Source organism: Naegleria lovaniensis, assembly GCF_003324165.1.
Source record: "Naegleria lovaniensis strain ATCC 30569 chromosome Unknown tig026, whole genome shotgun sequence".
Taxonomy (NCBI): domain Eukaryota; phylum Heterolobosea; class Eutetramitea; order Acrasida; family Naegleriidae; genus Naegleria; species Naegleria lovaniensis.
Window position 1 is genome coordinate 321,940 of NW_025407848.1, and position 22,357 is coordinate 344,296.

The 22,357-nt window shown below is 36.1% G+C and overlaps 9 protein-coding genes across 9 annotated transcripts, besides 1 other annotated feature; 5 read left to right on the top strand and 4 right to left on the bottom strand.

The window, feature by feature from the left end:
• Positions 1–525: 525 nt before the first annotated feature.
• On the top strand, positions 526–1,023 carry C9374_006086 (uncharacterized protein; the record flags this gene model as incomplete). Its single annotated transcript, XM_044695908.1, has 3 exons — positions 526–549; positions 604–811; positions 986–1,023. 3 exons carry the CDS (start codon positions 526–528, stop codon positions 1,021–1,023), a joined length of 270 nt encoding a protein of 89 aa, XP_044547382.1.
• Positions 1,024–1,215: 192 nt separating this feature from the next.
• Positions 1,216–1,680, top strand: C9374_006087 (uncharacterized protein; the record flags this gene model as incomplete). Its single annotated transcript, XM_044695909.1, has 1 exon — positions 1,216–1,680. One exon carries the CDS (start codon positions 1,216–1,218, stop codon positions 1,678–1,680), a length of 465 nt encoding a protein of 154 aa, XP_044547383.1.
• Positions 1,681–1,954: 274 nt separating this feature from the next.
• Positions 1,955–2,587, bottom strand: C9374_006088 (uncharacterized protein; the record flags this gene model as incomplete). Its single annotated transcript, XM_044695910.1, has 2 exons — positions 1,955–2,210; positions 2,412–2,587. 2 exons carry the CDS (start codon positions 2,585–2,587, stop codon positions 1,955–1,957), a joined length of 432 nt encoding a protein of 143 aa, XP_044547384.1.
• A 46-nt stretch (positions 2,588–2,633) lies between these two features.
• C9374_006089 (uncharacterized protein) lies at positions 2,634–5,903 on the bottom strand (the record flags this gene model as incomplete). Its single annotated transcript, XM_044695911.1, has 4 exons — positions 2,634–2,966; positions 3,026–4,023; positions 4,146–5,375; positions 5,456–5,903. The coding sequence occupies 4 exons, from the start codon at positions 5,901–5,903 to the stop codon at positions 2,634–2,636; spliced, it is 3,009 nt and encodes a 1,002-aa protein (XP_044547385.1).
• Positions 5,904–6,133: 230 nt separating this feature from the next.
• C9374_006090 (uncharacterized protein) lies at positions 6,134–6,899 on the top strand (the record flags this gene model as incomplete). The annotated part of the gene is made up of 2 exons (XM_044695913.1): positions 6,134–6,805; positions 6,858–6,899. 2 exons carry the CDS (start codon positions 6,134–6,136, stop codon positions 6,897–6,899), a joined length of 714 nt encoding a protein of 237 aa, XP_044547386.1.
• Positions 6,900–6,918: 19 nt separating this feature from the next.
• On the bottom strand, positions 6,919–14,696 carry C9374_006091 (uncharacterized protein; the record flags this gene model as incomplete). The annotated part of the gene is made up of 5 exons (XM_044695914.1): positions 6,919–12,472; positions 12,535–12,926; positions 12,979–13,548; positions 13,603–14,151; positions 14,199–14,696. 5 exons carry the CDS (start codon positions 14,694–14,696, stop codon positions 6,919–6,921), a joined length of 7,563 nt encoding a protein of 2,520 aa, XP_044547387.1.
• A 591-nt stretch (positions 14,697–15,287) lies between these two features.
• Positions 15,288–18,296, top strand: C9374_006092 (uncharacterized protein; the record flags this gene model as incomplete). Its single annotated transcript, XM_044695915.1, has 1 exon — positions 15,288–18,296. The coding sequence occupies one exon, from the start codon at positions 15,288–15,290 to the stop codon at positions 18,294–18,296; it is 3,009 nt and encodes a 1,002-aa protein (XP_044547388.1).
• A 78-nt stretch (positions 18,297–18,374) lies between these two features.
• C9374_006093 (uncharacterized protein) lies at positions 18,375–20,363 on the bottom strand (the record flags this gene model as incomplete). The annotated part of the gene is made up of 1 exon (XM_044695916.1): positions 18,375–20,363. The coding sequence occupies one exon, from the start codon at positions 20,361–20,363 to the stop codon at positions 18,375–18,377; it is 1,989 nt and encodes a 662-aa protein (XP_044547389.1).
• A 484-nt stretch (positions 20,364–20,847) lies between these two features.
• On the top strand, positions 20,848–21,285 carry C9374_006094 (uncharacterized protein; the record flags this gene model as incomplete). The annotated part of the gene is made up of 1 exon (XM_044695917.1): positions 20,848–21,285. One exon carries the CDS (start codon positions 20,848–20,850, stop codon positions 21,283–21,285), a length of 438 nt encoding a protein of 145 aa, XP_044547390.1.
• Positions 21,286–21,674: 389 nt separating this feature from the next.
• Positions 21,675–22,340: a sequence feature (Protein overlapping with rRNA (C9374_006095, KAG2381711.1) was converted to a misc_feature.).
• Between the last annotated feature and the right edge of the window lie 17 nt (positions 22,341–22,357).

The following is a 22,357-nucleotide window of genomic DNA, read 5'->3' on the forward strand; positions in this document are numbered from 1 at the left end:
GCTTTATTGTGATTGGTGCAACCTCAAAGATCCAAAAACCATGAATTGAATCAACAGGTATTCATTCGATTCTCAATAAATCAGCCTGAATTTGACTCGAGAAGTGTTATTTTTTCTCATACTTTGATCCTTGATATACCCACAAATGTTAGACATAATTCTTTCATCTAGCTCAGTGACGATTACAACACACAGCGATATTGCTCAAAAGATTTTTTCCAAACAATAACTAACGTTACTGTCTGCTCATACTTGCTCAATAAACAAGAAACAAAAGGAGTCGCGGTCTGCAGGACTCGAACCTGCGCGGGTCGCCCCATTTGATTTCAAGTCAAACGCCTTAAGACCACTCGGCCAAGACCGCTGTATGCTTCCACAAAAATGAAAGCTAAATGAGATCGTTCAGGAATCGTGCTCAAAATAAATCAGTCTAGAGATCTAGACAGGATCGTTTTCGACCATGGTATTCAGCATGCTTGATCAAATAATAGTTTTCGTAGTTCTTGAATTCTTTGTTGCAAAAAAATGAAGGTAAACGTGCATTTAAAGGTGCGTTTTGAAAATTGTCGTGTTGTTGGAAGCATTCAATGATCAAATCAATAGGAAAAAACCTTTTCAGTGAGTTGTGGATCGGGTGAACAACGAGTGATATGGCTTGCCCATGTTGCTCTTGCCCGATACGACAATAGTTTTGGATTGGAATTGGGAGTTCCGAAAGGTTTAAAAACTGATGACGGAGAGACTCTCGACTCGGAAGCAATTATTCATGAAGTGCTGGAAGATGGACAACACGTTTGGGTGGTCCTTAAGGGTGAGTTGTAATTATTCTTCTTCCATGAAAATACAAAGAAATATACAATGCTCCTCTGATCGAAATTTTAATTTTGTATTTTTCTGAAATTGGAACAAATTTAATGGAATGATTTCAACAATTACAAAATTGAAACGATTGGAATTTATGATGTTTATAATTATTGAACAATAGGTTTTGAAGTGAACCCAATCAAGGTGGCAAACAATTAATAATCTCCAAAACCCACTTTTTGTATTTTCACTTCTAGACTTCAATAGAATAATGTAAATAATCATCACACACTTCTAGAAAATATTTTAATCACTCTCCATGCATTTTGAAATAAAGAGTTTTACAAACTCTATTTAATAAACAGAAACAAATCAATTCTTCAATAATGAAATTTTCTTGTTGAAACAAAAATGAACACAGTCGTTACTGGCCAAAAGCTCTTCTATCTCGTTGATGCCAAGAACCAAATCGTAGGAAGACTCGCCTCTAAAATTGTTCCCATCCTCATCGGTAAACATAAACCCATTCATTCACCTCATATGGGACAAGAATGTGGAGACCATGTGGTTATCATCAATGCCAAACATGTGGCTTTTACCGGAGATAAATGGAAACGTAAAATGTACAGATGGCACACCGGATATGCTGGTGGATTGAAGGAATATACGGCACAACAAAGACATGAACGATTTCCTACCTATGTTCTTGAAACAGCCATCAGGAGAATGCTTCCAAAAACCTCAGAGGCAATGCGTAAAACGAGAATGAGCCGAGTACACATCTATCCAGAGGATACACACGGTTTCGAGGCTCAACAACCTATTCCTGTTGATTTACTCGGAGCTGATGCTGTTTATTCCCAATTGGATTATTAATTTTGCCAGTATCATCTTTGATAGTACAAACAAACACGCAAATATTATTATGCTTGTAGTGATACTCTTATTTTCATCATCACTCACAACAACTACATGAACAACACCTTCCTTCTTGCAACACTCATCATTTTGATTGAATAGCAAGCACACATCCTACTCTCCCCTTCACTCTCTTCCTTCGTTAATGGGATAACCACAATAAAACCCTCCAAAATGCAACCCCATTGGATATAATGACTGTTCAAATGATTTATTATTATTTACAAATCTTTTAATTAAACCAAGGCAATTGGCTCAGATACTTGTCCAAATGTTTTACAAAAAGAGTATTCGTAATGGACTCTTGTGTCTTTTCCACGGGATTGAACACCACCAATTCCACATATAATTTTGAATAAATTTCTTGTAAATTGTTCTGAATGTTTCCGACATTGGGATCAGTCATGAGTATGAATTTGAGTCCGGTTGGTGATTCAAAAAAGTGTAATTTGTAATTGTTCGTTTTAAAACTTTGAAATTGGCTTTCTCTGCAGTTATGGTTGTTGGTGGGTTTTGTTGATGTCAATCAAAACAAATGATCATTTCACAAATGATCATCATATCACAAATGTCATCCAAGTGAAAATTAACATTCAAGGACATGACAAAATTCCAATAGTGAAATTGGGTCATTCATACGGATCCGATCGACATTCATATCATCATCACATAAAAATTACAACACATACGGTTTTGGTGAAATACCTTCCACAAATCTCTTCATTGAAAACAAAAAACCATACATCAGTTTCATTTGTGACTGATGTTTGGATTCACTGTTCTTTTTATATTTATCGGAGGTGTTCCATTCCCGATAGAAAATGCAATCTCCCATACGATTAAAGATACAACAACTGTAAAGCATTTTTTTCTTCTTAAAAATCCACACACATGACATGGTTTAAAATTGTTTATTTCTTTAACTTGTTCATGAGTGCCATCAACTTGTCTTTGGTATTTTCCTTCAACTTTTGTTTGTCACGAGCTACTTGAGGTAGTGTTGTTGTAGTCTCCTTTGTGTTACTTGATGCCTCAGTAATGTTACTTGTTGATTCTACAGCTGCACCATTCACACCATCTGATGAAGATGACGAGACACCATTTGTAGCAGCTTCTTTCTTTAGTTTCTTATTTGCTTGTTGTCGTTGTCGTTTCTTCTTTCTCTTCTCAGCTTTGGAAATTGTTGGTTGTGTTGGTTGTTTTGGCTGTTTTGTGGTCTTTATGGACTTTTTCTCAGATTCTTCCTTTGGTGTGGTTTCTGTAGAAAGGTCATGGCTGCCTTTGAGTGACGCTCTGTCAACACCTCAACGCTTGTTCTTTCTTGTCCATCTTGTATGGTGACCAATGATGCTGCTGTCGACTTCTTTAAATTCTTTTTTCTCTTTGCCTTGATAGGTTTTCGTTCTTCCATTTCATCATCTTTTTGTGGTGTTGTGGATGATTGGTTTCCTTTTTGTGGTGTTGCAGCAGCAGTGGAACTATTTTGTGTTTTCACCATCTTTCTTCGAGGACCATCTGCATTTCTATCCTTATTGTACTTTCTCTTGTGAGAAGCATTCGATCCACTTCGATCGGAGAGTATTTTCAAATCATCACTCTCAGATTCTCTTACAAAGGTTCCTACTTGACTGAATTTGGCTAATTGTCTTGTAAGCAAGACATTGATACGACCTCTTGGAACAGGTGTGCTTTCATGTGCTTTATAAGCCATATCCACACTCACACGACTTGGTTGATACAGATATGAAGCAACATTGGCATGTAAGACATTGGATGGTGTGATGGATGGATCGATGGTGTTGAATATTAACTTGGTTTTGCTATTGTCAATCTTTTGGAACATGCCAGAGAGGATGCTGTTTTGATTGAAGGAGAGTGAGATGGGTTCGTCACTCTTCTCAGCAATACTTAACTGTTGCCGTAATTCTTGATTCACATCTGAATCGGTGGCTACATAAATGACATCATGTCCAATCGAATTCTTTTGTTTTTCTTCTGGTGATAATAATGGATCAATCTCTTTTGAAATACTCTTCACCAGTGACATGTCAATAGAGGGAAGAAGAGAAACTGCCTTGTAGATAATTCCAGAAAAATTACCATCTCTCTTGAATGAGGAAGGGAAAAAGGCATCCAATCGCTCATCATTCAATATATCCAAATAAGTCTGTGGTAAACAATTGCCCATACTTTCTTTTGGTAGAATGCATAGTAATTGTTCGTAAGGTGTCAGTGGTGCACCCTTCTCGAATGTAGTAATTTCCTTAATTAATTCTTCATCTTGAAGATCTTTCAGAAAATCTGCAACGTCACACAAAACAGGACCATAGTGGAAGGGGAATCTCCAAGTCCATGAAGGTGGATCATTGTACGAATAGTAAGTGAATGACCACACAACACCTCGTAAAAATTCCTTCACTAACTTCTTTCTAAATTCTGGTGAGCTGTCCCAAACTTCTTTTCATAATATTCCTTATGGATTTCTTTCTTGTACTTTAAAATCAAGCTAGTAGGAATTTCATCAAGCACAAAATTGGCATTGCTTAAGCATCGATTCAAAATGGATGCTTCGTCGTAGCTTTGATTGATGGATGAATTCTTTTTATCAATGCTCATGTAAAAGTCTTTCAAAATTTTGTAAACAGTTTCATACGAATCATGAGAGATTGAATTCTTTGAAACTTCTTTCCACACCTTGTCAAATTTAGCGTCTTGTATATGTCCTCTACTTCCAACAATTTGATTGATACCATCAATGATATCTTCATGTTGAAAAACGTCTTCGGCTTGTTTTTCAGTTGCCTTTCTTAAATTACTGCTGTACATTTTAACAAATAATCCAAAAACAGATTCATCTCGAATTGAGGCAAGTGCCTTGACAAAATTTCGAATATTGACCTTCACTCCTTGCTTGTGATCAACTAAATAATATGCAGAAGGGTCAATACTAGATCCCTTTCCTTTCGTGGTAGCAAGACATTGAATTAAATATTTAGAGTATGCAAACATAATGATTGAGGCGGCATGATTATGCATGACTAGAGAAGGAATGTTTGGTAAAAAGTCATTTCCAACAGCCATTAATAGTAAGACGACATCTGATACTAGATTCTCATTACTCCATGCAACTTCTCTAGCTTTTCGTGTTTTGTCAAGAGTGATAATTGATGAAACAACAATTCGAGCAAATAACCTTCCCAATGCAGAAATATCAAATATTTCCTTTTCTCTTCTCTTGTCTCTTATATTTTCCTTGTCTCTGTAACTATAAATATGTGGTAAACCAATCAAAGACGTAAGCATGATTAAATCGGCGTCTAAACCATGCACTACATGTACCATGTGTGAGAAAGATTTTGGATTGATTGCTTTTTCTTTTTTCATATAGCTCAAAATTTTGTGTTCACCTTCTCCTGGAACGCTGCTGTCACTCACGATAACTTTAACATTGGGAAATTCTTGAACGATCAAATCAGCTGCTCGATGTACTGTTTCCATACATCGAACCATGAAGGGTGTTCCTGGAGAAATGACATTGTGATCCCAATGAGTTTTCTTTGCTTCCAATCGAGCCAAGAATCCTTGTGGAGCTGATGGTTGTTCATCATTGTTTGACTCCTTTTTCTCTTGCATGGATACATCTTCATTCTTTTCTGAACTCGTTTCAGGTGCAGCTCATCCTTCATTTCATTCTTTCCATCATTCTTGTTCTTTTCCAGTTGTTGCTTAAAACGTTCTTGGATTTGACCAATATAATTTGATCGAATTTCATGATCATTGACAGCCACAAATCGACGATGGCGTTGTTGTTCTTGTTTTGCTGCAGGTGCAACACCATCTACGGCAATAAAAAACAAATTCTTAGGTGATACTGTTCTTGCAAGGAAAAGTAACTCATCAACAATTCGTTGCAACATTTCATCTTCATTTTGAGGCTTTTTACCAACTTGTGGATGACAACATGGATGAATTAAACCATTAAGATCTATATAAAAGTTATCCACTTGTCGTTTAATAATTTTTTCAACGTTTGGTTCCTTGTTCGGAATTGGAAATTGAATGGTTTCAATATCTTCGTGAGGCTCACGATCATCATGTTGTAATTGTTGTTTGTGTTGTTGTCGTTTGAGTCCTCTCAAAATGTTGGTTTCTAACCAATAGATAAATCCCGGAACACCCATGTCGTTGATGATGATCCAACGAGAATGAAAATTGTTGTTGTGTTTTTTAATGAAAACGACTCAAAAGTGTTGCTCTTTTTTTTTGAAGTTTTTTTTTCAAATAACAATTTGAACTCTGTATCTTTCTTATCGAACCAGGTGCAGTGATACTTCTCGTGAGGAATAAAGAAATAAGTTTTAATTGAAAAGTTATTCATAGGGTTTATGGACCCAAAGGACAACAAGAAAAAATGAGCAAAACGAAAAGCTCGGTCATTTTGGAAGAAATTCATGAAGAATCATCATCACATGATGATGACGATGACATCCCCGATTATTCTCAGTGGTCTTTTAAGAAAGAAACAAACAATACTCCTATTAATTTATTGTCATATGGAAGAGATCAAGCGTCGGAAGAGAATGATGAGGAAAAAGATGAAGAAATTCCGAATTACTCAAATTGGTCATTTCAAAAGGAAAAACGCCAGCAACCTAATGTGAGAAAATTTGTACCTGTAGAGGATGAAGAAGTACAAGAAGAACATAAAGAGCCTCTCAAAGATAAACTATCGGATCAATTACAGCAATCTCTTGCAAAATTTCAAAAATCTAGTGATGATGAAGAATTTTCCTTTATTCCAAAAAAACAACAAAAACCAAAAAACAAGCCTAACATTGTGATCCAGAAGGATAAAAACAAGTATGATTTTTCAGATATTTTATACAATTTGGACGAAGATGAAGAGTCTGACACCGACACTGAAACACTTTCTTACGAAGAATGGAAACAAAGACAAGAATTTAAAACCAGGAACAAGGGACCTTTTGATTTGTTGGAATCTTTAAAGAAAATGAGTGATAGTATTTCACCACTTGATAAACCACTTAATCCACAAATGACAGAAATGGAGCATAAATTAATGGTAAGTAAGATTAACAGATCATTAACAGAGCAAATTGGATTAACAATTACAGCTGGAATGGATGTTTCCTATTTGTAAATACAAGCAAAAATAATTTCTCAAATATTTTCAATTTATTGGAATTTTCTATTGAGAAGGGAATTGCTTGAAGATGAGAAAGATGATGTTCGTTTCTTTGGAACCTTCATCATGTTTTGTGGCGAGCTTGGTGCACTCTTGTCGTATGGTATAGAAGCTGTGACGTATGGCGACACGAGAGGTTTAACTTCAGATGCTATCAATTGAATTGTCTGTAGTAATAGTTCATCCAATTTTTTGATTTCTTCCTCCTCACTATTTTCTGAGTTATCATAAGTCATTCGGTATTTGCTTGCTGTTGATAATAAATCACTATCTGTTGCTTGATCATCATACTCGGTTGATATGTTCTCAGCACTGTCTTCTGTAATTGTTTCATCATCTGAAATGTCAAACTCCAAATGTTCAATATCTTGTACAGAGGAAATAGCCAATTCAGGATATGAGGTGATTCGTATCGTTGTTGGAGAAGAGGGTTCTGGAGTAGAGTGAATTTCTTCAACTAAATCCAACAAGTTAATTTCTTCTTCATGAACAGGAAGTACACTATAGTTATAAATGCTTTGAATCACATTGATACATTGTTTGATACCGGCTCCAGCATGATATCCAAACAAATATCTTGGAATGTTATTGTTCATACGTAATTGCTTAATATTCAAATTCTCTGCAACACCTTTTTGATTCCATTGAATGGGTTCTTTTCTTTCTTTCTCGGAGCTGTTTTTAACAGTGACATCTAAAACACGAGTGGCTTCATACCATAATGGACCTTCCAACATTTCTATAATAGTTGCCACAAATCCATTCTTCTTTCCAATGTTATTCTTTGAAATATTTGCATGAAGGAGCAATGAATGCAAAATGGAGAGAACTGATTTTTGATAAAATTTTGGTCCAAACTGAAGTAGTTCAATGAAAAAGTCAAAAACTTCCTTTTCAAATTTGGGGAAAAAGGCCTCAGAGAATGGTCTACGAAGGTCAAGTAAAAATTTGTCAGATGAAGTATAATAACCTTTCGAATACCTCGAAAATACTTTTGCCAATCTCTTGAGAGATGCATTTTCGCATACTTCCACAATGTTGGATGCAATGGCCCAGCACTTGAGTTTGTTTGTATCATCAATGTGACAACAAAGTCTCGGTAACAATCCAATCATATTCCTCATGATAAATCTAATATAAGGTCCAGTATCAGTCATCAAGTCACAGTCAATCTTGAAAAATATAGCCAAGAGCTCAAGAGTTAATGGTTCAGAGAAAGGATTGAGAAGACCTTTTGTCAACAAATCCTGAATGTCTGTTGTAGGTGAGAGAATCTCAGGTCTGGAAGCAATAATCACATTTCTGATGGCATCATCACTAATATCTAGACGTTTTAACACTTGTGTTAACAAACGTAAAGCATACACATAAATATGAGTAACGTCACTATAGAGTAGTGCTGTAGAAAGCCAAAATATTTGTGGGAATAACACAAGTCGGGTTCTTTCCATATGCTTTACCACAACTCGAATCGTTTCAATAATCTCAACGACAATAGCAATTTTGGTCGTGTCGATTGGAATTGACTTGTCAATCTGGAGGGCATCACCAGAATAAAGTTCTTCCAAATACTTTTTCAAATCTTGTAAAATAATGACAAAGTCGCTCTTTCTTAATTCTGGTCTTAGCGTACGATAAATTTGGTATGAACGGACGACATTGTGAATGGAACTGCTTCTGGTTGCCCAAATGAGCGATTGATAACCCCATTCACTCTTAATATTTGGTTCATTCTTCAAAATAAAAACAACTCGTTCCACAAGAGAAGTCAATTGCTTGACGTTGTCACTCACTGGATTCATGCTTGGCTTTTCATCAATAGATCTTTGCGCATAGTCACCCAAGTCATCTTCCAAGTTGGAGAAAAACATGGCACTTGTGTTACCTGCAATATGTCCCAAAGTCATGTCATCAATTGTGATGTTATCTCTTGTCCAAAGGTACTCGTCTGTTTTGCAATCTAACAAGAAATGAATCAAATTTTTAGCTTCGAAGAGGTGTTCGTTTTGTTCCAAGGTTCCTCCATTATGAGGTAATTGTTTCACAACCAAACTGTGAACAAGGTGAACTAATAAGAGCTTTGCATTGTACGAAACCAATTTGATTTTGTGATCCATTCTGATAAACATATATTGAAGGATGAGCGGAAGGTGTTTTCTGAAAACAGCAGCATGATCATATGCAACCTCACTCAGCAATATGAGAACCACGTCCGAACGCACGAGGGGTGGCGTTGCTGAACGACTACCTTGTCTCTGAGTCAAAACAGCAATACTTTCGATATTCGGAGAAATCTCGCGATAGTGCTTGGAAAGTGGAATATCATCTCTCGATTTTTGAATGTATTCTACCACAAGTGAGTCAACCACTTGCTGTGGTCCAGCACAAGCGCAATAGTACGATATCTTTTGTGAAATGGCAAATAGAGTTTTGCAATTAGGAGCGTCAATCGAGAATTGAGTACCTCTTTCGGTGAGATAGATCATTGCTTTTCTAATGTTTGATGGGTCACTTGAGAGTCTCACCCACATTTCTTTACATTCTTCAGGAAATTGCTGGGCATAAGTTTTTGTAATGTCAAACATAATATCTAAGATTCTTCTACTTTCAGGTATCTTGGACAGAAGTATATCATCATTGGGCATTGAGCTGGAACCTCTAAATGAGCTTAGAAGTTCCAATTCATCAAGATTCAGATATGGGATCCATTCAATTAATGATTTAAGAAGAGATCTTTGATCACCAGGAAGTAAATAGGCCAGCCTCTGGAATACTTCTTCTAACACCCCGTAGGCATGTTGTGGATGATCACGAGCAAGTTTTGCAGCAAGGAATACTTGATTGCTGAAAAATTGATCTTCCAATCCACTAGAAATGTAGTAAGGATAATTTCCACTCTCTGTGTTAGAAGAGAAAAATCTCTGACTAATGAAACTAAGAAGTCTATATGAGATATTTCGATTCGACAGTCTCTCTGAAACAGATTTGAATATGATCAAGGTCAACATCACTGGTACTGAGCAAGCCATTTCACATCTCTCGAAAACATTACATATTGCCACAAAATATCCCTTCGATAACTTTTTGCTACAATTGTAGCATTGATCCACGAAAATATCAAGCAGTGATGGATTGGACAATAAAATATTTTCAATTGCCTCAATTCCCATCTTTCTATAAACTAAGGAACGTGAACAAAGGATCTCATCAATCCACTTTAGAATTGTAATGCCAAGTGATTCTAGCTCAAAGTTTTCAGGCATTATTATAGTTGGAGGGTTATTACGGAGAACTGTGTCAAGAATGGAAAGAGAGGATCGAATTGAAGTGCTCTTTTCTCGAATCACTACGGTTGTCGATTCGTCATCAGCAGTGTCTTCATCTTCAATAGAATCATCGTGCAGCTTTGGATTTCTCTTGTTTTCCATACGGGTCATGGAACTCCAATTTTTCAGTATCTCCATATTTGTTTCGAAAAACTCTCCTAGTAACAAACCAGCCACAGCCCCACACGATCGAAACTTCATTCTGGCTGTCTTCTTTCTGAATATACTTCCCATGTTTCTCTTCTCTTCTGGATCTTTGAGTTTCTCAATGGTAGCAGATAGACTGTTTAACTCCTCTTCTTCTCGTTTGATGCTTGCTTTTCCATAGCCAGTCCATTGAATCACAAATAAAACAAGTTCCTTTCTCAAGTTTCTGTCAAAAGTTCTATATCCTGCTTTGGGAGAATAATAGTATAACTTTCTCGAAATGTTGTCAATGACAATAAATAAGTGATGTCTGAGTGATTGTAAGTCAATGTTGTACATGTTTCCTGGCTGTTTGCTATACTGAATCTGTTCTTCAACGAAAGAAAGAAATTTTTCTTTGATAAACTCTTTTTCCTTCAATGTTGTATCGTGAATATTGCTTGAAAGACGGGAATACACTCTTGAAATTTGTACTCTCAAAAGGTCCTTTCTTTTTCTGTTCTTTTTTTGTTTGTCAATAGAGTATGCTTCATTCTCAAGAGGTTTGATATTATCGAGAAGAATCTCCAATAATTCATCGGGAACAGCACCTAAGGCGTTCACAGCTGCTGTTGATTGCTTTTCATAATTTGATTTCAGATGAGGATAAATCATCTCATATAAATCTTTGGCTGAAGAAATTCTTGGCGTTCTGAGAACACCCTTTGATGATTGTTCTTCCTCTTCATGAGGTCTGAAGAGAGATTTTCTTGCCATAGCACAAGCAAGATTCACAAAATGGCTCCACAATTCTACAATTCTTTGGATCTCGCTTGTGACTGTCATTCTTGTATATACGCTATCCAACAAATTGTTAAGCCTCATAATTCGTTTTGTGATTTGTCCAAGAGCAATGTAAGAGGTAGGTTGGCAGTAGATTGATAAATCTTTTCCAAGTAATCGTAGCATGTCTGTAAGATAATCAAAGTATGACAATGATGGATCTTGGATGAATTTTTCAAAAGTGTCAGGCATTGGAAGCTCTTCAATTTTCCAAATGTTTTGAATATTCCTCATTCCTGCCTCTTCAATAAGATCTGCTACTGTCGCGGTTGCAGTATGAGTCTTGTTTTCCTTCTCAATAATTCTATGAGCAATAGTTCTAACAAGAGTGAAGATTCTTAAACTAGCAAGTCGTATAAATGGATTAAGATTGCATAGCAGCACCACTCCTACAGCTTCGATTGGAGCGGGATCAAAGTATGTACTATTGGCTGTGGCTTCTGGTTTCAATTTACCAAACACTGTTGGTCTCGTCATGGTAGACTCTGGTGTAGGCGGATTGTTAAGATTCGCAATCCATTTTTCAAGAAGGAATAAAAACTTTTTTAAAACAGATTTCAATAGGTCAGCTCTGAAATCGTCAATAGCCACAATCATTTCAGCAAATGAGTGTATCAACACTGGCCTTAGATCGGTATGATAATCCATTAATTGTAACATTGTCTCCCATGAAACATCTCTAATGTCACCATACTGATGGACAATAAATCGACACAACATATCACAAAGCTCTTTTCTGGTAAACTCACAAGGAAGAACTCGCGGAATGCATGAAATCGAAGTAACAGCAACACGTAAACTGGCATACTTGTCTTTTGAAAGATTTTCGTGTAACGGTTTTGTGTGATTCGATTGTAAAAAGTTTCCGTAAACTTGGATGCATAGTTTCAGTATTCCGCTCAGCCTTTCTGACATTTGTTCTTGGTATTGTTCGAGGGCATCAATGATTTTTTCTGTTTTGGCCAAAAAGTTAGCTCCATAATAGGATGAAGCCTTAGATCCAAAGCTGTTACTTAATGTTCTATAACTTGAAAATGGTGAAGTCATTCTCATAGAATGAGCAGTGAGATCTTTGTCATAGTCATCACCTTCTGTTTCATTGCTCGATCTACTGTGTGTTCTGTCCAATAACTTGTGAACCCACGGAAATTCGGACGCCTTCTCATCTGTTCCCAGCAGAGAGGAGAGTTTTTTCATATCATTCACTTCAGCAATAGCAAGGAATGCTCGCAAAGCTAAATACACAGTTCTATTAGAAATAACAAAATCAGTATTGATTCAACTACCGGCTTAGTCCAGTATAATACTTACTCTGGTAAAAAACTCACACTGCTATCAAGCTCCAAATTCTTGAGAACCATGTTTTTCATGGCATAGTCCATTCTACTATTCGATACCATGACTATTATATCTACGGAGGCATCATAAATGCTGTCTAGAGCTGGTATTGAAGGTGGTACTTTTTTACCACTCAGAATTATTGCTATCGTCTTGCTTAGAATGTCTATTACCATTGATTGATCTGTCTCGTTTGAAATTTTCAAGTAATAACCCATAACATGCAGCAGGCAGTCAAGCCCCATCAATTTTGTGCTCTTATCTTTGCATAATCGGAATACGTCTGTCAAATATTCCTTGAACGGAGTAACAAAAACGGCTTTGGGGTTCAAACAAAGCACAGCTGCTCTGAAAGGAAATGCGGTCTTGTTAAAAGTAAATCAATACATGATTTGGATATAGAATAAAAATACATACCGTCTGATAAGACGCTTTTTTGCACATTTTCTTTGCAATAGAGAGTAAGTTCTTCAGTCCAGTTAACCAATCTCGATAATCAATGCCATTTTTGTACTCAAATTCTGCAAGAGGTGAGAGCATATTTGTTAAAGCCTCTGCACATGCTCTCTTAATTTCAGATTTCTTGGCTTTTGAAAAGAAGTCAGTAATCTTTTTCAGCAAATTTACACTCTCGTTCACTTCTGCTGGTTTGGATAATCGTATTTTCACATACTTCAATGCTCTAATAAAGCTTGCTGCTTCATATTTATATTCCAATCTGGCATTTGCTTGCTCTAAAAAATTATCTGAAATTTTTTGAAACCATTTAACAGACATTAAACCAATAATTTCAGCGAATAAATCCAAAACTTTTTTCTTGCTTTCGACAAGAGACTCTAATCCGGTGGTAATATTTACATGGGCTTTTTTAAATCTATCCATACATAAAAATTCTATTTGTTCGCAGTTTTTAAGTGAAAGTTCTGGCTGTCTAAAAGACCCTAACGTTAACAGAACTGTTAAACTTAAAATGTAGTCAGTAGCCAGCTAAAAGTTTTGCAAAATTAATATTTTCTCAAAATATTCTTTGAGATCCCTTACCTCTTTTCTTTCTTTGAAATTTGCGATCAACGTCTCTTGTTTAGCAAGAGAAGCTTTTTTAGAAAGATTTGTCAGTTTCTCTTTCATTTTCTCTTTCACTATTGTCGTAGGATTACAATCAAGATGTACTCTCCAGTTAATTAGTGCTTCAATCATAGTATTCAAATGATGTTTAGATATCGCAGAAAAGGCAGATAACAGCTGTTCAAATGATTGACTCGAGTATATACTGGAAATTGAATCTGTTCTTCTGTGTGAAGACTCAGGAGAAAATGACATTAAGGAGGTGTTCGACAATGGAGAAGCGCTAAAAATTTCTGAAGCTCTAGAACTGGTGTTTACAGTGACGTCTCGGAGCATGATAGAGCCCCTAGATGATCCTTCATACGAAGATAACTCGTTACTATATTGTAAATCTATTGCTGATTGAATGAATTCGTTATATCCATTTGTTGCGTGACTAGAGCTGTTCCAATTTGTGGATGTTCGTGGTGCTGCATGACTAAAAACTCTAGAATCTACTATGGATGTGACGTTGTCGTTCACCTTCTATTGAAAACAGTGTGAGTGGATTCAATATAATAAAATTTACCTACATTTTCAAAAGCGAACTCGTCAATAATTTTCAACGCTTGTTCCTTGAATTCTTGAAAGAAGAGCATCAAAACAAATTCTGTAGTGTCTATTTTGTTTGAGGATGAATTAATATCATCGCTCAGCTGGCCTGTACTTGATACAGACGGTATTGAAGGATTTTCTTTGGGAAGATTGACATTGGTGGGTGTTGATGTGTTGCTAAGAACTGTACCTCTTGGTGATACAGACATGGTGGTTGGATATAAATTGGGAGTGTTGTTTTGAGAGTTGGGTGTTGTGATTGAGAGCTGTCCTTTCTGATTGTTTGGGGTCGTTGGTGTGACCTCAATGAGAGGATTTGCGTTTAACTCAATCGTCAATGGTGTGTTGGTTGGTAATGCTTGTTGATTGTTGCTTGTTGGAAAATCACTCACTGAATCCAGACTAGAAACAGATGATGAATCATCATCTGAAACGAGGTCAGCGACGTTGGATTCCGGAGAAGCTGTTCTGTCCATGATGATGACAATAATTTGTCGATTATGATGATGGAAATTGACGAGTCGTAAATTGTAAAAATTCAGGAAAACAATCTTCCAATAAATAATATTATTGTTTAAATATAATGATCCACTTCCAACAACTATGTGGTTGTTATTGTTGGTTTTGTTGAGAGCTCCACAATGATGATTCGGCTAACAATTATTTACAATAAATAGATCTATGTCGGAATCGCAACAAGGTCTCTATTGATGAATCTAGCCTGTTGGCTGTTCTACTATGAAGACCGAAAAAAGAGTTGAACGTTCTCAGACTATGATGCAAGAGTGTATTGGTGTTGTCGGATCAAACCAACAGCTGTGATAAGATGGGCTGTTTTGTTTGATGATTTTTTTCTTAAAACTTGTTTGTACTCCATGATCGATCCAAATGCACTGTAATAATATATAGGATGCCAAGAAGAAGATTTTTGTCGGTGGCTCATTCACATTGCCATCATGAGATGGTGTTCATCCTCCTTTATGATAGACAGCACTGGTTCAACGAAAATAAAAGGTTTTAACAAAAAGAAAAAATATTTAAGAGAGCATTCATCAAACACAACAAAAATGCTCTCCAACAATCACCCGTTTGCTGATGATGAGGATAATGATGATCAAGATGATAATTCTAGAAGACAAAATCAACTTCATCATAGAGAAGATTTCTTTGATGAATTTGGAAATTATCGGGGTGCTGAGTTAAGCAGCAGTGAGGAAGAAGAGGATGAAGATTTGGAAAATGGAAGCCGATCCATTGTTTCGGCCAATGATTCATCAATATCAAGACCATCAGCTGTAGTACTTCATGAAGAGAAACAATATTATCCATCAGCAGAAGAAGTATTTGGTGAGGATGTGGAAACAATGGTGGAAGATGAAGATAGACAACCACTGGAAAAACCAATCATCGAACCTGTCAAAAAGATGGTGTGGAATTTGGTAGAAAAAGAATATAATGCTCCTCAACCTGTTAATTTCTCTTGGGATTATTTGCTAGAATTGATGAAAATTCCTAGTTCGATTAGAAATGTTTGCCTTGCTGGGCATTTACATCACGGAAAAACATCATTCATGGACCATCTCATTCGTTTCACACATACGAACTACACCAATTATTTTGAAAAAGATTTAAATTATACAGATATTAGACCTGATGAGCATAGAAGAGGACTTGGCTTAAAGTCATCACCAATGTCACTCTTATTAGAGAGCACAAAATCAAAGTCTTATCTTGTCAATATTATGGATACTCCTGGTCATACAAATTTTTCTGACGAAGTCAGCGCATCAATGAGAATATCTGACGGTGTTGTTCTAGTTGTTGATGCTCTCGAGGGAGTAATGTCAAGTACGTCAGATATAATCAGACAAGCAGTGCAAGAAAGATTACCAATCGTTCTACTTATTAACAAGCTTGACCGATTAATTTTAGAACTTAAGCTACCACCAAACGATGCCTACCATAAGCTAAAACATACAATAGCTGAAATTAACTCAATTTTGAAAGACTCAATTAACGATGAGCTGCTGAAACAAAGTTATGCTCACAGAGATCATGCATCCAACTCCAGCGGTACTGATACTGATTATCCAACGACTTTAATATCTCCAGACATTGGAAATGTGTGTTTTGCAAGCTCAAAGACTGGAGTGTGTTTTACATTGGAATCATTTGCAAAAATTTACGCAGACAAACGAGGCGGATTTAGCTATAAGGATTTTGCAAAGAGATTATGGGGTGATTTGTATTTCAATAGAGAGACAAGAACCTTTTCAAAGATTCCTAACGATCTTGGAAAGAGATCTTTTGTTGAGTTCGTCTTGGAGCCCCTTTATAAGATTTATGCTCATATCGTGGGTCAAGATCCTGAAGAATTAGACCACACTCTCAGAAAGATCAACATCAAGCTAACTTCTGAAGAATTGTTATTAGACCCAAATCCACTGATGAAAGCTACATTTAGGGCATTCTTTTCTTCACCTTCGGGATTTGTTGACATGCTAGAGAGATTTATTCCATCACCAAACAGCACTGGAGGAAATAAGACAAAAGTGGAACACTTTTATACAGGAGATTTGAGTACTCACTTCGCAAAAGACATGATCAACTGCAATTCAAAAGGTGACTTAGTAATTTATATCACAAAACTTTTCCCTAGGCCTGACTATAGCTCTTTTGATGCATTTGGTAGAGTAATGAGTGGTACAATTAAGAAAGGTGATACAGTGAAGGTTCTAGGAGAGGGTTATACTCCAGCAGATGAAGAAGACGTGTCTATTACCGACATATCTAATCTTTATATTTATAATTCTCGATATAGAGTCAATGTTGATAGCGTCAGCGCTGGCAATTGGGTATTAATAGAAGGAATTGACTCAACTATTAACAAAACATCTACAATTTACAGATCTACAGCACACGAAGATACATTTATTTTCAGACCATTATCATTTATGAATCAACCTGTGATAAAGATTGCTGTAGAGCCTTTAAAGCCATCAGAATTACCTAAAATGTTAGATGGACTTCGAAAAATTAACAAAACCTTTCCTCTTGTAACCACAAAAGTGGAAGAAAGTGGAGAGCATATTTTACTTGGTACTGGTGAGCTCTATCTTGATGTTGTCATGCACGATTTGAGATTGTTATATTCTGGAATTGAAATCAAGGTTTCTGATCCATCTGTCACTTTTTGTGAGACAGTAGCTGAGACATCATCAGTAAGATGCTCCACCCAGACTCCCAACCAAAAGAACAAGTTTGTAATGATTGCAGAACCTCTTGAAAAAGGTCTTTCAGAGGATATTGAATCAGGAAGAATCAACCTCGACAAGATGACCAGTGAAACAAGAGAACAAATACTGAAAGCTAGCTACGATTGGGATGAATACACTGCAAGTAGAATTTGGGCTTTTGGTCCAGAAGACAATGGTCCCAACATGCTAATCAATGAAACTTTTGAAGGAGAAGTGGATCAAAAATTATTAGCATCTGTGAAAGATTCAATTGTTCAAGGTTTTCGATGGAGCACCAAGGAAGGCCCTCTTTGCGACGAACCTATTCGAAATGTAAAATTTAGATTACTCGAAGCCACTCTTGCTGAAGATCGAGTTTCTCGAGGAGGTGGTCAAATCATTCCCACAGCTCGTCGATGTTGCTATTCGAGTTTCTTGCAAGCAACACCTCAACTCATGGAACCCATTTCTATGGTGGAAATTCAAACACCAATGGAGTGTTCAGATATTATTACAAAGATTTTGGAACGAAGAAGAGGACAAGTGCTAGAAAATAATGCAAAACCAGGAACACCGTTCTTCATTGTAAAATCATTTGTACCTAGTATTGACTCTTTTGGATTGGAAACTGATTTGAGAATGGGAACTAAAGGACGAGCGTTCTGTCTTTCCAAATTCGACCATTGGGATATCGTTCCTGGTGACCCATTGGACACCTCTGTGGTGATTACACCACTCGAGCCAAGTCCACTATACGCGTTGGCTCGTGAATTTCTCCTCAAGACTCGTAGAAGAAAGGGTCTCAGTGATCAGATTAGCAAGTACTCTGAAACTGAATAAATTTACATGTGGTCACATTTATGTTATCTATTATGAAAGGAATAATGTTTCTGAGCTAAATGCACATTCAAATGATTATCAAACGGAGCGGCTCTGTTCCTTCTTTTCCTTGTTTTTCTCAATTAATTCATACAGTAATTGCTTCAATGTCATCTTTTTCAAATAAACTCTAAAATAAACATCTCCTAAAGAATAGCTATCATCGTAACAATAGAGGATTTCGTGGCCCAAGGCGACTGGTTGTGGATACATCATGTCATACAAATACGGTACAGTTACTGTTGTGTTCCAATATTGAGAAAAGAATGAATGATTCAATACCTTCTCTAGTGCATTAGTGTCACGTCCCACTTCGAGTAAGAACAAACACAACGGATTGGCTTCATACAATACATCAAAATACACTCTCTTGAATTCTTTGTGAGATTTTTGTTTACGTATGCATTTGGGGAATTTTTGACTCGCTTCTTGCAAGTCGAAACTATCAAAATGATCCAAGTTTTTGTGAGGAAGATGAATTTTTTCTAATGACAACCTTCCGTCCGTATCGAATTTAGAGAGTATTGTTTGTGTATCTTCCAACATTGTAACCAACTTGTCATCAAAATCTCGAAATATGTGTCTATCCCAAATTGAAAATAAAATGTTTTTCGTACATCGTTCTGTGAACGATTTTGAAATCAACCCATTTTGAGACAAGTTCAACAAAAACTCATGCCCTGAAACACCCAATACCGTTCTTATAAGCTCTTTCTCTAAATCTTTCTCAAAACGAGCTTCTTTTCCAAATTTTTCATACACTTTGCGACATTGAAAAACTGTCTTAAGTCCTTCGTTTACATCTGTGGGTTTAAAGTCAAGAAATTCACAAGTAGGGGTTGCATTAGAACTTGAATAATAAATTAATCCAATCTTTGTACGATATTCATCTGAACTTTGTGTTATGAATTTGACAAGAAACTCGGTCTCAAAATATAGTGTGTTAAGGTAATATTCTAATAAAAATAATTGGTATTCACTGTCAATGTAAAGAGAAAATAATGAATTCTTGGATGAAGGGGCTCTATAGCCATAGCGAGATCTAAGTTTTACATATTTGTGCAAAGGTCGTTCAAAAAGTACATTATAAGTCTTTCGAAAATGTTGTTTAAACTTCTCGAAAATAAATATTGCCATATATCTGTTCGTATGGCTAAAAGTATCTCTCAAAAAACGTAATAAGAGCGTTTTCATGAATTTAGTTCGCTCTTTAGATGAGAATTTGCATTGTAAATAATGTGTTATTCCATCAAAAATAGAATCCAAAGAAACATGTTGTGACAGAGTTTCAGCTTCTTCATTTTCAAGCATCGAGGCAAATACGTCTGAAGTGGCTCGTAAAAAATCAAGAATGACCCAATGTTGATTATGATGTTCTCTAAATATGGTCCAATCAAACACCATTCTTTGTAGTGATATCATATTACTTTTGTTAGTGTCTTTCATATTTAAAATAAATTTCCAATATGAAATCGGGTGATCGGTCTGCTGCAACTGAGAATAAATTCCCAGACCTTTGCGTATACGGACTCTATGAAAATCGAAATCCGTCAAATACTTGAAAAATTCAACATGAACAAGCTCACTCAAAAAACTCCAATTTCTTGTTGCAATATTATTATTTGAAACCTGCGCTTGAATGGAGCGTATCAACTCTTGTTCCTTAATTCGTGAAAAAGCAGAGACAAATATATATTTGATAGAGAACTCTCTTTTCAATGCTTTTCTCATACATGCAGCGTTGTGAATCATAAATTCATGTTCCTTCATGGACTTTTCTTCAATCCAAATTTCTAATTCGTGATTCAATTTCCCAAGAATTTTCGTGAACACGGGATGAGTTCTTCTTGTGCATTTGCTCACACGTGGTGTAGGCAATTCTCTGAAAAAGTATTTCCTATAAAACTCGTCCAAGGTCATGAGAGGAACACCGTGTATTTCTCTCTTCTTGCCATCCCGTTCTTGTTTTTCTAAAAGTCTTGTATTGTTCTTTGGATCCTGTCCTTCAAGAGAGAGATGATGATTCATTTTGTGTTTCCTCCAGCTGCAATGTACGAAATACATCATGCCACATAATTGCCTCTCCCAAAACTCATCATTCAATTCCGTACATTCTCTCCAATGTCGGTTCAATGAAAAGACTTTTACGTAATCTCTCGGATGAATGATGAGAAAATCAAATAGGAAGAGAATTAAATCTTGATGAAGATGATTCATGGACGAGCTCGGGAGAACACTGTTCTTCTTCTTGTTCTTCTTTTTGAAAAGTACAAATGTTTTCCCTCTCTCTTCAATCTCAAAATTCACTTCGATCTCTAGCCTCGTTCCTTCCGATTAAATGAAACATCCATAATTTGATGATAATAATATTTTTGTCAATAGAAATCATGCAAGGATTGATTATTGAAAGATATCAGTAATAATAAGAGTAGTGTTACGAGTTGTTTTAATATCCAAGAAGAATAAATATTGGATAATTCAATGACCAAAATCAATTTCAAACAACAAAAAAATGTCTTCGTCATCAACACCTTACTTTTTTCGTTTTGCAAAAGACCTCTCGCAGCTTCCTTTCCGAACAATGGAATGGAAGTACACATGCCTTTCATTGTATAGACAAATTTTAAAACAACATTCACGAAAATTGGTTCCACAACAGCGATTCCTCGGAGATGCATACGTAAAACAAGAATTTAAATTAAATAAAACAGGAGATGAACAATATGCGAGACCTTTTGTTGAAGAATGGATGCATTATTATAATATTTTGGCAGAGTCGGAATCACCAGGAGAGATTGGGCAAGAGTTTCCTCATGAAGAATATGAAACAATGTCTAAAGAACAACAAGAACAGTTTTTAAAATTAAAAGAAGAAACCGAAAAGGTTAGAGAATATCTGAAAGAAGTTGCAAAACCTGATTGGAAATCAGCTACAATTGAAAAGAATTAAGTTGCAATTTTCTAAGGAATTAGTTTGCTTTTTAGAATCATAGTGTTGATAATTTTGAAAATTCACAAGAATATAAATTTAATGGATCTTAAATGTTATGGTCATTCATCATGTTGAAATGATCAAGTTATTCCAACATCAGAGTGTCACAATACGTCTTTGGAATCGATATCAAAGATACCAATCCATCGACAGAGCTTTGAACGAGTCTTTCATTCTACTCTACCTACTCTTCAAAACTAAATTCTTTCTGTTGTCCAACACGCCAATTTTCTTGTGCCCATCTTATTTTCTTTGCTTGGTTTTCGCTGATAGATGCTACAGGCGTCATTAAAGGATAAGGAAGTGATGGTGCAACTAACAAAGGTCCTCAAAATAAAAAGAATGTTTTACTGTTGCTTGATGGTTAGAAGAATAAATGAATTATGTCTCTTCTTGTAAGATTCACCTCCAAACAACAAAACATGAACTTGTGAAGTAAGAGTCTCACCTGTACTTGGTGGAAGTATTAACGATGTGAAATGACCTCTTCCCTCATTCATAAATTCTTTGCCTACGTCATCATTAGCTGAAATAGTAATGCTGGTCCAAGAAACACGTTCTCCTACTGTTTTAGTCTTGAATCGTGTTAAATCCACAAAATATATGTCCTGTAGAAAATGATCTCTAGATCCATCAAAATAATTTCCTCCCAACACAAATAGCAAATCATTCCATAAGAAAAGTCCATGTCTATTTCGTTGTCTCATTGCATTAACCTGTTTCTTATCACTATTTTCAATTAAACAGGTCCATAATAAGGTTTCCATGTCAAAGCTCCACAAGTCATTCAAATATAATTCACGCCCGCATGTGTAAAATCCACCACACACCAATAAGAATCTATCCTTATACATTTGTGATGCATGCCAACATCTACTCTTTGGTGGGGAATTTTTTGGTTTAATTTCTTTCCACGTCTTGTTTTCAACGTCCAACATCCATAAATCATTCTTGTAAAGATTTTCTTTCAATCCAAAACCAGTTTTTCCTCCGAATACAATCATGTACTTGCCCTTATAGGGTAGTGCTG